Below are 13,220 nucleotides of genomic sequence, written 5' to 3' on the forward strand. Positions count from 1 at the left end.
ACTTACTTTATATGAACTAAATTAGAACCGTTTAAGAGGACTAGATTATTTTCAACTGTCCAAAGTTTAAAACCCACATCACTTTTCTTGATTGTGGATGGTCAACAACATTCATATCAGAGGAGAGACCAGTGAATGGCAGCTTATCACATGGACCCCACCCCCACCCCCCACCCCCTTTTTTTGAGACAGTCTCACTGCAGTGGTGCAGTCATGGCTCACTGCAGCCTCAATCTCCTGGGCACAAGCAATCCTCCTGCCTCAGCCACCTGAGTAGCTGGGACTACGGGCGTGCATAACCATGCCTGGCTAATTTTCTCAAAAATTTTTGTAGAGATGGGGTCTCATGTTGTCTAAATTGGTCTCCAATGGTCCTCCCACCGTAGCCTTCCAAAGTGCTAGGATTACAGGTGTGAGCCACTATTTTTGGTCTCCCATTCCTAATTTAACAAAAAACAATTTCATTACTTTGAAGCTTGTGGAAAATTTCAGTAACAGTGTAAGTTTAATTTCTCTCCTTTTTAAAAGAAATAAATGCCTTTTGAGAGAAAACTTAGAAAGTTGGAGGGGAAGGCCGGGCGCAGTGGCTCAAGCCTGTAATCCCAGCACTTTGGGAGGCTGAGGCGGGCGGATCACAAGGTCAGGAGATCGAGACCATCCTGGCTAACACGGTGAAACCCCGTCTCTACTAAAAATACAAAAAATTAGCTGGGCGTGTTGGTGGGCGCCTGTAGTCCCAGCTACTCGGGAGGCTGAGGCAGGAGAATGGCGTGGACCCAGGAGGTGGAGGTTGCGGTGAGCCGAGATCACGCCACTGCACTCCAGCCTGGGGGACAGAGAAAGACTTCGTCGAAAAAAAAAAAAAAAAAAAAAAAAAAAAGAAAGAAAGTTGGAGGGAAATATTCATAAACTACTATTACCATTAATCTTTTTTTCTTAAAATTATTGTGAGTTTATAAAAGCAGCACATATTCATAAAAGTGTAAGATTGACAAGACTAATTGTGTATGATAACAGCCACTGTTCATAGTTTTATTGGTATTTATATTATTTATATTTATATATATTTTTTGTATTTCCTCAAATGTTATTTTCCTACACAGTTGTTTGTCAGAAGAGTCATGCCAGTAGCTCTGCAGCTTCCCTTTTATGAACCTAATGAATATATTGTATGTACCTTTCCATGTCAGTAAGTGAATACTCGTTATTCCTTATGTGGCTTTTAGAATTTAATATCCTGTGCTCTCTAGTAGTAGATGTTTGGTTTTATGACAGTTGTTCACCAGGTAGACAACAAGAGGCAGTGAGTGGAGTCATCAACAGCGTGAAGTTTTCAGCCAGGCTGCTTGGATCAAATTCATCTCCATGGCCCATGAACTAATTATGTAATCATGGGCATCTAATTCAACCCCTCTGAACTTTACCCTTCTCATCAGTAAAATGGGGATAATGATACCACCCATCTCCTAAGGATGTTACGAGGATTATATGAGTTAATACATGTCCCTCATTGTCCAAATTGAGGAGTAGGTGGCTGAGTCTGATAACAAGGAATTATGTGTATTTTCCATTTCCTGGGTTGCCATTAGCAAATAGCAAGAGTTTAGATTAAAAGATATTGCATCCTAAATTGAGAGAATAAGGGGTACTTTCAAATGTGAAGTGCTTAAAGCAGCATCAGGCACATGGTAAACACTGTAGACATGTTCCTCTTCATTAATGATACAGTGAACATCTTATACGTATCTTTTGCACTTTGCACATATTTTTTATAGAATAAATCACCAGAAGCGAAAATGCTGGATCTACTTCAGCTAACACATTGTTGTAAGAAACATATGGTACACTGGCTGTTCTGTTAAAAATCTTATTTATCCTATCCCATAAAAAGCAGTTTTATATCCATAAAAAACCCTGAAATATATATCTATTAAATTTATATTTATATATATCTATATATAAACTTGCCTATTCTGGTCTAAGAGTCTTCATATTCTTAAGATTAAAGGAAGAGGTTTTCCAACCAAGAATAGCTTACAAAGTCCTGGCTTTCGGGTAAATCGAGTCCTAGTTTAAAATCCTGCATTTAGGTTGGGCACAGTGGCTCATGCCTGTAATCCCAGCACTTTGGGAGGCTGAGGCGGGCAGATCACTTGAGATCAGGAGTTTGAGACCAGCCTGAACAACATGGTGAAACCCCATCTCTACTAAAAATACAAAAATTAGCCAGGCGTGGTGGCAGACAGTGTTGTCCCAGCTACCCAGGGGGCTGAGGCAGGAGAATCATTTGAACCCTGGAGGCGGAGGCTGCAGTAAGCCATATCTCGCCACTGTGCTCTAGCTGGGAGACAGTCCAAAAAAAAAAAAAAAAGATTCTGCCTGTGACAGGTGCTTTCTTTGTGACCTTGCACAAGCTTCTGAACTTGTCTCCTATGTAAAGAGTGTGAGTTTAATATCAGTATCCCTCACAGAACTGTTAGAAGGATGAAATGACATACCTGTAAAGCAGAAAGCACAGTGGTAAAGTACATACTTATTATTTTACTAATCTTTAACTGTATTTTAATTTGGAACAATTAAGGGCTCAAATGGTGGTGGTCAGAGAGGTATTTTATCCTAAGTTTCAAACTTTAGAAAATGCTCATCAACCACCACTGTAGTTTTGCATATGTAAAACTTAGAGAAGAATGTACAGATATTGTGGTACATTGGATACAGTCACCTCACATTGATGGTATTTCTTTAGAAAAACTATTTTTTTCAATAATCAGGAGAAAAATATAAGGTGATTCCTTTGCTAACTAAATGAACAGCATTTTCTACTGGTTAACATAGTTTAGTATATGATCTATCTGGTGAAATTTATCTATTGGATTTTAGAATTTTACTGTTTTTAGTAGAACATTTTCACCCATGCTGTACTTGAGAATATTGTGTCTTAATTTCATTAGAAAAACACATTTTTTTCATAACAGTAGGAAGAGAGACTGCTGATTCAACAGACGAAGTGAGTCATCTTAAATTCTGGTGGTAATAGACCTTGCCAGTAAATGAATATCTTCTTTTTTATACCACAGTTAACTACCCAAACTCTAAATCACCTCATATGTACTGTGAGTGTGAATAAAATGACCAGGAAAACAACTCCACCTGTAATGCCTAGAGATTTGAACTGTTGAATATTTACCATTCGTACCCTGACTTTGTTGGTGTATGTCCTTTTATACCTTTGACTATGAATGTGTCTCTGCTTTACCCGGAAATGTGTTTGTGAAATTGTTTTCTGAATAACAACTACTTAATTCTGCAAGGTGATTTTGGTTTTTAACTCAGTATATCATGTCCATCTTTTCATATCATTACACAAAATTGCCTCTTTTTATGACTAAATTGTACCATCATTTAAAAACTTAACCAGTTTTCTGTTGGTGGAACCTCTGGCTCTTCTTAAGTATCTTGCACATGTGAGCATATTTGTAGGATACTTCCTAGGTGTAAAATTGCTGGGCAAAAGAGATGTATCTGCATTTTTTTTTTCTTAAGAGACGATATCTCGCTATGTTGTCCAGGATGGCCTCAAACTCCTGGGCTCAAGCGATCCTCCCACCTCTGTCTCTTGTGTAGCTGGAACTACCTTCGTGTGCCAGCACCACCACTCCACCTAATTTTATTTTTTGTAGAGACGGGGTCTCATTTGTAGTGGCCCAGGCTGCTCTCAAACTCCTGGCTTCAAGTGCTCCTCGTACATTGGCCTCCAAAGTGCTAGGATTACGGGCATCAGCCACTCTGCCCAGCCCAAGTTTACCGCTTTTAAGCTTTTGCACACCTCTTTGTCTCTAAAGAAATACCCTTATACTGCTCATTTTTTTATTTTCCAACTTAAGTTACTTTGCTATGGATGTCCTGCCATTTTGGAGATGTGGTTAAATTACTTCCACCATATTCTTCCTCCACCAAGGCAGGGTTTTGAATCTCCTTGTCAAGTTTATACTTCTGTAATTTTTTTTAACCTTTAAAAACACAATTCCTACTGGAATTGAATTAAATTCATAAAGTAATTTTGGTCACATGCCAGGGATAAAAAATAATGTGTTCTGACATCGCACCAATTGATGTTCAATAATTAATGTTCAATGTTATTTCCTTTTACTTTTTTTTTTTTTTTTTTTGAGATGGCGTCTTGCTCTGTCACCCAGGTTGGAGTGCAGTGGCACGATCATAGCTCATTGCAGCCTCAGTCTCCCAGGCTCAAGGGGTATTCATTGTTACTGAGTTGATTAGTGTTTCTGGGCTTATTTGGTAGACACAGCAAATTTTCTAAGAGAAATAGCTTGTACTGGCATTTTCAATTCAAATTTGGGATTACTAAGATTTTATTTAACCACTTGTATTTTTATATCTTTTACCTCTCATGTGAAAACTCTTGGTTCCTGTTGACAGTTACTCTAAATTTGATTTTTATACATCCCACAAAGCATTATATTACCCTGTTTTAAAAGTCACTGCTCTTAAGTATGTTTCTTGCCAGCCAGATAAACAGTGAGGTTCGCTTATTTCATTTTGCTTTTGCCTTTTTTCCAAAGAGATTTTTAAGGGATTACTTTATAACAATAGGAATGATTCATATGATAGGATATCTAAACTACAAGGATGTACTAAAGTTTATTTAACCAGACACTCTCCAGATCCAATAGATATTTGAATTATTTCCAATGTTGTGCTTTTGAAATAGTGCTACAATGTAGATCTTTGTGTAGACATTTCATATGTTTGCCAGTATATCTTTGAGGTAGGAGGGTAGACATACATTGCCAGTATCGAGGGAAATTCACCCCTGATATTTCACATAGGTTCTTTTCTATTTTCCCTAAGTGCCAGCTGGTTTGAGAAATAAAGGGACAGAGTACAAAAGAGAGAAATTTTAAAGCTGGGTGTCCGGGGGAGATATCCCATGTCGGCAGGTTCCGTGATGCCCCTGAGCCGTAAAACCAGCAAGATTTTATTAGTGATTTTCAAAAGGGGAGGGAGAATATGAATAGGGTGTGGATCACAGAGATCAAATGCTTCACAAGGTAATAAAATATCACAAAGGAAATGGAGGCAGGGCGAGATCACAGAACCACAGGACCGGGGCGAAATTAAAATTGCTAATGAAGTTTTGGGCACGCATTGTCATTGATAACATCTTATCAGGAGACAGGGTTTCAGAGCAGACCACTGGTCTGACCAAAATTTATTAGGCGGGAATTTCCTCATCCTAATAAGCCTGGGAGCGCTACAGGAGACCGGGGCTTATTTCATCCCTTAGCTATGACTGTAAAAGACAGCCATCCCCAAAGCGGCCATTTCAGAGGCCTCCCCCTAGGAACGCATTCTCTTTCTCAGGGATGTTCCTTGCTGAGAAAAAGAATTCAGCGATATTTCTATTTGCTTTTGAAAGAAGAGAAATATGGCTCTATTCTGCCAGACTCACAGGCAGCCAGAGTTTAAGGTTATCTCCTTTGTTCTCTGAACATTGCTGTTATCCTGTTCTTTTTTCAAGGTGCCCAGGTTTCATATTGTTTAAACAATTTGTGCAGTTAATGCAATTATCATGGTCCTGAGGCGACATTCATCCTCAGCTTACGAAGATGATGGAATTAAGAGATTAAAGTAAAGACAGGCATAGGAAATCACAAGAGTATTGACTGGGGAAGTGATAAGTGTCCATGAAGTCTTCACAATTTATGTTCAGAGATTGCAGTAAAGACAGGCATAATAAATTATAAAAGTATTAATTTGGGGAACTAATAAATGTCCGTGAAATCTTCACAATTTATGTTCTTCTGCCATGGCTTCAGCTTGTCCCTCCATTTGGGGTCCCTGACTTCCCGCAACAGCCAGTAGAAAGTAAATGAATATGTGCTTTAGCTAGACGCTGCTCCACACCCCTCTTTATTGGTTATTTCCTCAGAGACTCACTTTTACAGTATGATATTAAACATCCCGATTTTTCCCAGTAGAACATGTGAAAACATATAACTCAGTATGGTTTTAATTTGCAAAAAGAAATAATTTTTATTCTAAAATACCGAGGATTATATTAACTGAGGTAAAATATTTAAAACTCAGCATTATGAAATGTCTTTGCATGCCCATAACAAAAAAAGAACTGAATCATGCCTTTGTTACGACAAAGACTCTCCTTGACCAAACTTAAGTCAACTCCTCTGAGCCCTCTTTCTGACTAGATCTCATCCTCAGGCTCTGTCTTTGGCTGTCTGTCTTTGGTCCAGTTTTAGCAAGACTGTCTCTAATCTAGTTTAGAATGAATCCCCCGCCCTTGGTATCTGATCACCCTATTCTACCTTTTGAAGGAATCCCCTTAAGTTGGTTTAGGAGGAATCCCCCTACCCTGATGTCTCTGAATAAAGTTTTCCTTACAATTTTAACAAATGTCAGAACAATTTATTTAACAACAGTTTCAAGCTGAGTGTATTAATTCACTATGATAGTTTGTCCAGTATTTGATAGAAATAATTTCCCTTAGCAAACTTTATTTTTTTTAAGAGACAGGGTGTCACTCTGTCACCCAGGCTAGAGTGCAGTGCTGTGATCATAGCTCACTGTAACCTTGAACTCCTGGGCTCAAGCAATCTTCCCACCTCAACCTCCCAAGGACTATAGGCATGTGGCACCAAGCCCAGCTAATTTTTTTTTTTTTTTTTTAGAGACAGGATCTTGCTCTGTTACCATGCTGGCCTCATGAGATCCCTCCAACTTAGCACCCCAGAGTCCCTTAGCAAACTTTATTAAAGCTTTCCCCTCCTGAATGTGTAAGGGTATATTTTTTAAATATTTAAAACGAATTTAAGGCATCAAACAGCATACATTCATAATCAAAGTATGGTACCAGACAAACCTGATTTCTTCATTAAAACAAATATGGATACTGGGTACAGTGGCCCATGCCTGTAATCTCAGCACTTCGGGAGGCCAGCGCAGGAAGATTGCTCAAGCCCAGGAGTTTGAGACCAATCTGGGCAACATAGTGAGATTCTGTCTCTACAATAAAAAAAAAAAAAAAAAAAAAGCTGGACACAGTGGTGCATGCCTGTGGTCCCAGCTACCCAGAAGGCTGAGGTGGGAGGATCACCGACTCCAGAAAGTTGAGGCTACAGTGAGTCATGGTTGTGCCACTACACTCCAGCCTGGGCTACAGCGCAAGACCCTGTCTCAAAAAAAAAAAAAAAAAAAAAAAAAAAGAATGACAGTGGCTACAGCCATCAGATTTGTTGGAATTCATAATGATAGTCTTTTAAAAATTGTTATTTACTTTTGGAGGACAGAAGGGAAATCATTATTCCAAATGAGGGAAAGCTTTTATATATGTAAGTATTCTAGCTAATAATGAAGAAGGAATGACCGTTTCGCAAATCTCTCTTTTTATAATGGATTCTCACAGAAAGACAAAACTAAATATCAATGAAAGAAATACACAGCGCCACTTATGTTGTGCCCAAAAAAGTGAAACTTCAATAAAGTCACACCTTTACATCTAATAGCCAATTTATAAGAATTACTGGGGCCAAGGAATACCACTGCAGGGATGCAGTCAGGGAAGGCCACAGTGGGGGAAACTACAAAACAACAGACACAGCTTTTTTTCCCTGAGGAAAAAAATACAGAGCAAGGGATTTTAAGATAGTAGGGGGAATATATGCATTGAAAGAGATTTATGAAACCTACCAAGAAAGTACAGTATGTGGTCATTACCTTAAACCTGATTTCAAAAAACCAGTTGTAATAACACATGAATGTGGTAATTGGGGAAATCTGAGTACCGCCACATATTTTATATTATAACTGTAATGAAGTTTTATGCCTGATGATGTCCAATACATGATTCTTTTTTAAGAGACCTTTTAGAAATAACATAATAAAATATTTAGAATAAAATAGGGATTTGCTTCAAATAATTTCATTGGGGAATGAGAGTCAGAGGGGAGCAAAAAATGAAACAAAAGATTATGAGTTTGTCATTATTGAAGAGGTGATTGGCCCATGGGGGTTCATTATACTATTCTCTAGTTTATGTGTTTGAAATTTTCCATAAAAATTGTTAAAGATGTGTTATCTCTCATGTAGGATGCCTTTGTACTTAATTGGCAATTATTTTTCCATTTTTGTCCTTTTTACATTGTTTTTTAGATTGCCCCAGTGGAAAATGACAATAGTTACGATGAACTGAAAAGAGATGCAAAGTTATGTTTATCATTAATGTCTCAGGGGTTGCTTTACCCTCATCAAGTGCCTTTGGTACTTCAGGTGCTAAAACAAGTAAGAGTGTTTATAATATTTATGTCTTTTGATTAGGATTTTGGTTTACATTCTAAGAATTTCACAGTCAGCTGCAGTGCACACAGCACCTGGTTTTTGTTTTGAATTTTCTTTTAGTCTAAGAGAAGACATATAAACAGACCTAGATTCTGTGCCTGGCTCTGCCACCGCCTTCTGTGACTTTGGGCAAGTCACTCAAGCCAAAAATACGCAGATAGCTAATTCATTATTAAGTGCTTTGGATAAAAAGTGCTTATAAGGAAGGGAGATGGTGGTTCCTTTCTACCAGTTCCCCTTTGTTTTGCTCACTTCTGTTACCTGGTCTATTCTAGAGAGACCTATATTGACTGTACATTTTCTGCCCGCATTGTTAGTATACTGTACGGTCAGCTTTATCCAGACATTACACATGTTATATAGAAGCGGACATCTTCCCATAGCTTTCATTTTAAATTTGATAACCACACTGGAAAATATTTTCAACAACCTACAATGGTATTTCTTTGTAGTAGAATTTAGTAGTCGTTAATCATTTGTTTTCCAGACCCTACTGTTGCTACCAAAAGTAAAATAATGTGCCATCCTCAGAGGAGTTAGGAGCCATTAATTATGACTATCACTTGTGAAATTTGCTTTTACCTTTGTGTGGGTTTTTCTGTTATTGTTTTTGAGACAGAGTTTGCTCTGCTGCCCAGGCTGGAATGCAGTGGCCCCATGTCTGCTCACTGCAACCTCCGCCCCCCAGGTTCATGCGATTCTCGTCTCAGCTTACCAAGTAGCTGGGATTACAGGTGCCTGCCACCACACCCAGCTAATTTTAGTATTTGTAGCGGAGACAGGGTTTCACCATGTTGGCCAGGCCGATCTCAAAGTCCTGACCTCAGGTGATCCACCCACCTCACTCATCCTCCCAAAGTACTGAGATTACAGGTGTGAGCCACTGTGCCCAGCCTCATTCAACCTTTTATTTATAAGGAAATATAACATGAGCTTGTCCTAACTATACCTGTGTAAATAGAGTTAAATTAGCATATTACATTGTTTGTGTGTAATGTCACTATCTGTCGTCTCATGTTCTCGTCAGTACTGCTTTATCGTTTGTATTTGTTTCTCATTCACAGACAGCAAGAAGCAGTTCTTGGCATGCACGATACACAGTACTGACCTACCTCCAGACCATGGTATTTTATAACCTCTTTATTTTCCTAAACAATGAAGATGCAGTTAAAGATATCAGGTGGCTGGTTATAAGTCTTTTGGAGGATGAACAACTAGAGGTAAAATTTAAGTTATAGAAAATGGAAATTCAGTCAATTTAAAGAAACCATCATGGTTCCCTTTTTAATAAGTATTTGCGGCCAGGTGCAATTGTTTTTATTTATAACCTCAACACTTTGAGAGACCGAGTCAGTGAGATCACTTGACGCCAGGAGTTTAAGACCAGCCTGGACAACGTAGCAAGACTGTCTCTACAAAAAGTACCAAAATTAGCTGGACATGATGGTGTGCGCCTGTGATCCCAGCTATTCAGAAGGTTGAGGTCGGAGGATCGCTTAAGCCCGGAGGTTGAGCCTGCAGTGAGCTGTGATTGCACTACTGCATTCATCCTGAGCAGCAGAGTGAGACCATGTCTCAAAAAAATTAAATAAAAGTAACTTTAATTTTAACATAGCCCTATGTGAGTAATTTTGATACCCTAATCATGACGCCTTATAATACAAATGGAAGAAAAATTGGGCATGTTTTCGTTCTGTCGTCTTTGCAGTTGGGCAAATAATACTCGTGAACCCAAGTTTTCTTAACCATGAGAAATTGGGGATGATAATTGTAATTGTCCCACTAGTCCTACTGATTTTTAAGGAACTCATAAGAATGTGCATGATGGCAGTTTCAAAGGGATTAAAAATCTACACATAGGCACTGCTACCCAGTAGACTTAATATAGGTTTGCTGTCCTTTTTTTGTTTTTCTTTGGTAGAGAAAGGTAACTTTTGTGGTGAGGTTACATTAATGTTTTGTACAAAAAGATAATGTATTATCCCATACAGCCGAATGTAAGAAGCATGTTGGCAGTAAATATGGCATGAGATACTACTTTTTAAGTTGGCGTTAAGGAAGAAAATGTAATGGAATTTTTGGTGAAAATTTTGCTTATTTTATGGACTCATAGTTTTTTCCTGTAGTAAAGTACTCACAGTATTTTATATACCTATTAGTATTGAAAATAGATGTTACTCACAGGAAAGTAGGAATGGAAATTTCTCTACCTCCCTAATGAGGCTATTTATATACTTACATTCTGAGGGTGGATATTTTCTAGTCCCACTGGTACTCACAGACTGGTTACAACAACTCTTTATTTATTTATTTATTTATTTATTTATTTATTTATTTATTTATTTTTTGAGATGGAGTCTCCCCCTTCCCCAGGCTGGAGTGCAGTGGTGGGCTCTCAGCTCACTGCAAGCTCCGCCTCCCGGGTTCATGCCATTCTCCTGCCTCAGCCTCCCGAGTAGCTGGGACCACAGGCGCCCGCCACCATGCCTGGCTAATTTTTTGTATTTTTAGTAGAGACGGGGTTTCACCATGTTAGCCAGGATGGTCTCGATCTCCTGACCTTGTGATCCGCCCGCCTCAGCCTCCCAAAGTGCTGGGATTACAGGCGTGAGCCACCGCGCCTGGCCTGGTTATAACAACTCTTAACAGGCTTCAACTACAATATTTATAGCTGTGATTTTTTTTTTAATTTCTTATTGTATTCTTTAAAAACTAACCTAAAGGAGTGGAAAGGTTGAGACCTTGTCATTGTTTCCTAACTTTAATTATTATACCACTTACATTCAGGAGCTTCTTTTAGAACATTTTTATGGGTTTTTTTTTTTTTTTTTTTTTTTTGAGACCAAGTCTTGCTTTGTTGTCCAGGCTGTAGTGCAGTGGCACAATTATGGCTCACTGCAACCTCTGCCTCCTGAGCTCAAGTGATCCTCCCACCTCAGCCTCCTGAATAGCTGGGACTATGGGCACTCACCACCACACGGAATTACTTTTTTTGTACTTTTGTAGAGGCAAGGTTTTGCCATACTGCCCAGGCTGGTCTCAAACTCCTGGGCTCAAGTAATCCACCCACCTTGGCCTTATAAATTATTTTTATATTTTCTTCCATATAGAGGTTTAAACATAGCTGTTATATAAACATAACCATGATCATTAAAACTATCATATTTTTAAAGCAACATGTAAAACCAAAAAGCAGTAATAATTCACTAAATTCTATTCATTGATAGTGTGGGGAAAAACAATTGTTATCTAAATGAGAACTGTTTAAAGAAACCTTAATGTATTTAAAGGAAAATTCTTAGAAATAGAGGAAAACAGTATGTTTTTAGCTGAGAAGGCTAAGTATATTCTTCCCTCACTTTTTAAAGTTAGTTAATTATAGACATGTACCCTGGAGTAAAATATCTCAGAAGTAGACCCTATCACTGGAAAAGAGCATAAATCAGTTGGAGGTGTTGGGGATCATTTGTTATCAATTTGAAGTAAGAGAAAAATAAAACATCTCATATTACAGTATATTTTTGATAAAGTAAAGAGACTCACCTTCCCCGCCTCCCCCTTTTTTTGGAGATGGAGTTTAACTCTTTTTGCCCAGGCTGGAGTGCGATGGTACGATCTTGGCTCACTGCAACCTCCGCCCCCTGGGTTGAAGCGATTCTCCTGCTTCAGCCTCTTGAGTAGCTGGGATTACAGACACCTGCCACCACGCCCAGCTAATTTTTATATTTTTAGTAGAGACGGGGTTTTACCATGTTGGCCAGGCTGGTCTCAAACTCCTGACCTCAGGTAATCCACCCACCTGGGCCTCCCAAAGTACTAGGATACAGGCGTGAGCCACCATGCCCGGCCAATCACCACCCCCCTCTTTAAAAAATAAATTAGGAGAAAGTGGATTTGGATATTATTTATAGGAACGTAATAGGAGCACAGATGACTTTCTAAGCCTCTGAGTTAATAGATGTCACATCAAAATATGCACAGATCTGACTACTTAGAGTGGTGGTGGTATTGTAATAATGTATACAGATGGCCAGGCGTGGTGGCTCATGCCTGTAATCCCAGCACTTTGGGAGGCCAAGGCAGGAGGATTGCTTGAGCCCAGGAGTTGGAGATCAGCCTGGGCAACAAAAAAAAAAGTGAGACCCGTGTCTACAAAAAATAAAAAATTAAAAATTAATTGAGTGAAAATATATACTGTAATATGAAAAGTTACACAAATTAAGAATATAGCATAGTACTGAGAATATGAAAGCAATCTAGTCCGTAGTTAATTATGAAAATAAATTTTGGCTGCTGGGTGTGGTGGCTCATGCCTGTAATCACAGCACTTTGGGAGGCTGAGGCAGGCGGATCACGACGTCAGGAGATCAAGACCATCCTGGCTAACACGGTGAAACCCCGTCTCTACTAAAAGTACAAAAAAAAATTAGCCGTGGTGTCAGGTGCCTGTAGTCCCAGCTACTCGGGAGGATGAGGCAGGAGTATGGCGTGAACCCAGGAGGCGGAGCTTGCAGTGAGCTGAGATTGTGCCACTGCACTCCAGCCTGGGTGACAGAGCGAGACGACATCTCAAAAAAAAAAAAAAAAAATGAAAAGAAAAGAAATTGTGGCATATAAGCTTTATAGGAAATAGTGCAACCAGTAAAACATTTTATAATGTATTTCATATGCTAGTGTAATGAACACAACAAAGAACATGTTACGTATTCGACAGACTATGATGATAAAATTATGAGAAACCTTTTGAGGGAATACAACAGAGCAAAACATCTGTTTTTTAAAATTATCATTGTGTCTTATGAATATTAAAAAAAAGTTTGTGATTTATATGTGAAACAATGTCT

At 38.8% G+C, this 13,220-nt stretch overlaps 1 protein-coding gene across 9 annotated transcripts in view; it reads left to right on the forward strand.

Annotated features, from left to right (window-relative positions):
- The window catches only part of PSME4 (proteasome activator subunit 4), a 134,637-nt gene that overhangs the window by 97,257 nt on the left and 24,160 nt on the right, over window positions 1-13,220 (forward strand). For all 9 annotated transcript variants that reach the window (XM_032177001.2, XM_058428429.1, XM_058428428.1 and 6 more), the window contains 2 exons: window positions 8,191-8,319; window positions 9,441-9,596. In XM_032177001.2, the coding sequence (XP_032032892.1) occupies window positions 8,191-8,319; window positions 9,441-9,596 (285 nt within the window). The remainder of the gene's footprint in view (window positions 1-8,190; window positions 8,320-9,440; window positions 9,597-13,220) is intronic.

The sequence above is a fragment of the Hylobates moloch genome, unplaced genomic scaffold (genome assembly GCF_009828535.3).
Source record: "Hylobates moloch isolate HMO894 unplaced genomic scaffold, HMol_V3 SCAFFOLD_15, whole genome shotgun sequence".
NCBI classification, from domain to species: Eukaryota; Metazoa; Chordata; class Mammalia; order Primates; family Hylobatidae; genus Hylobates; species Hylobates moloch.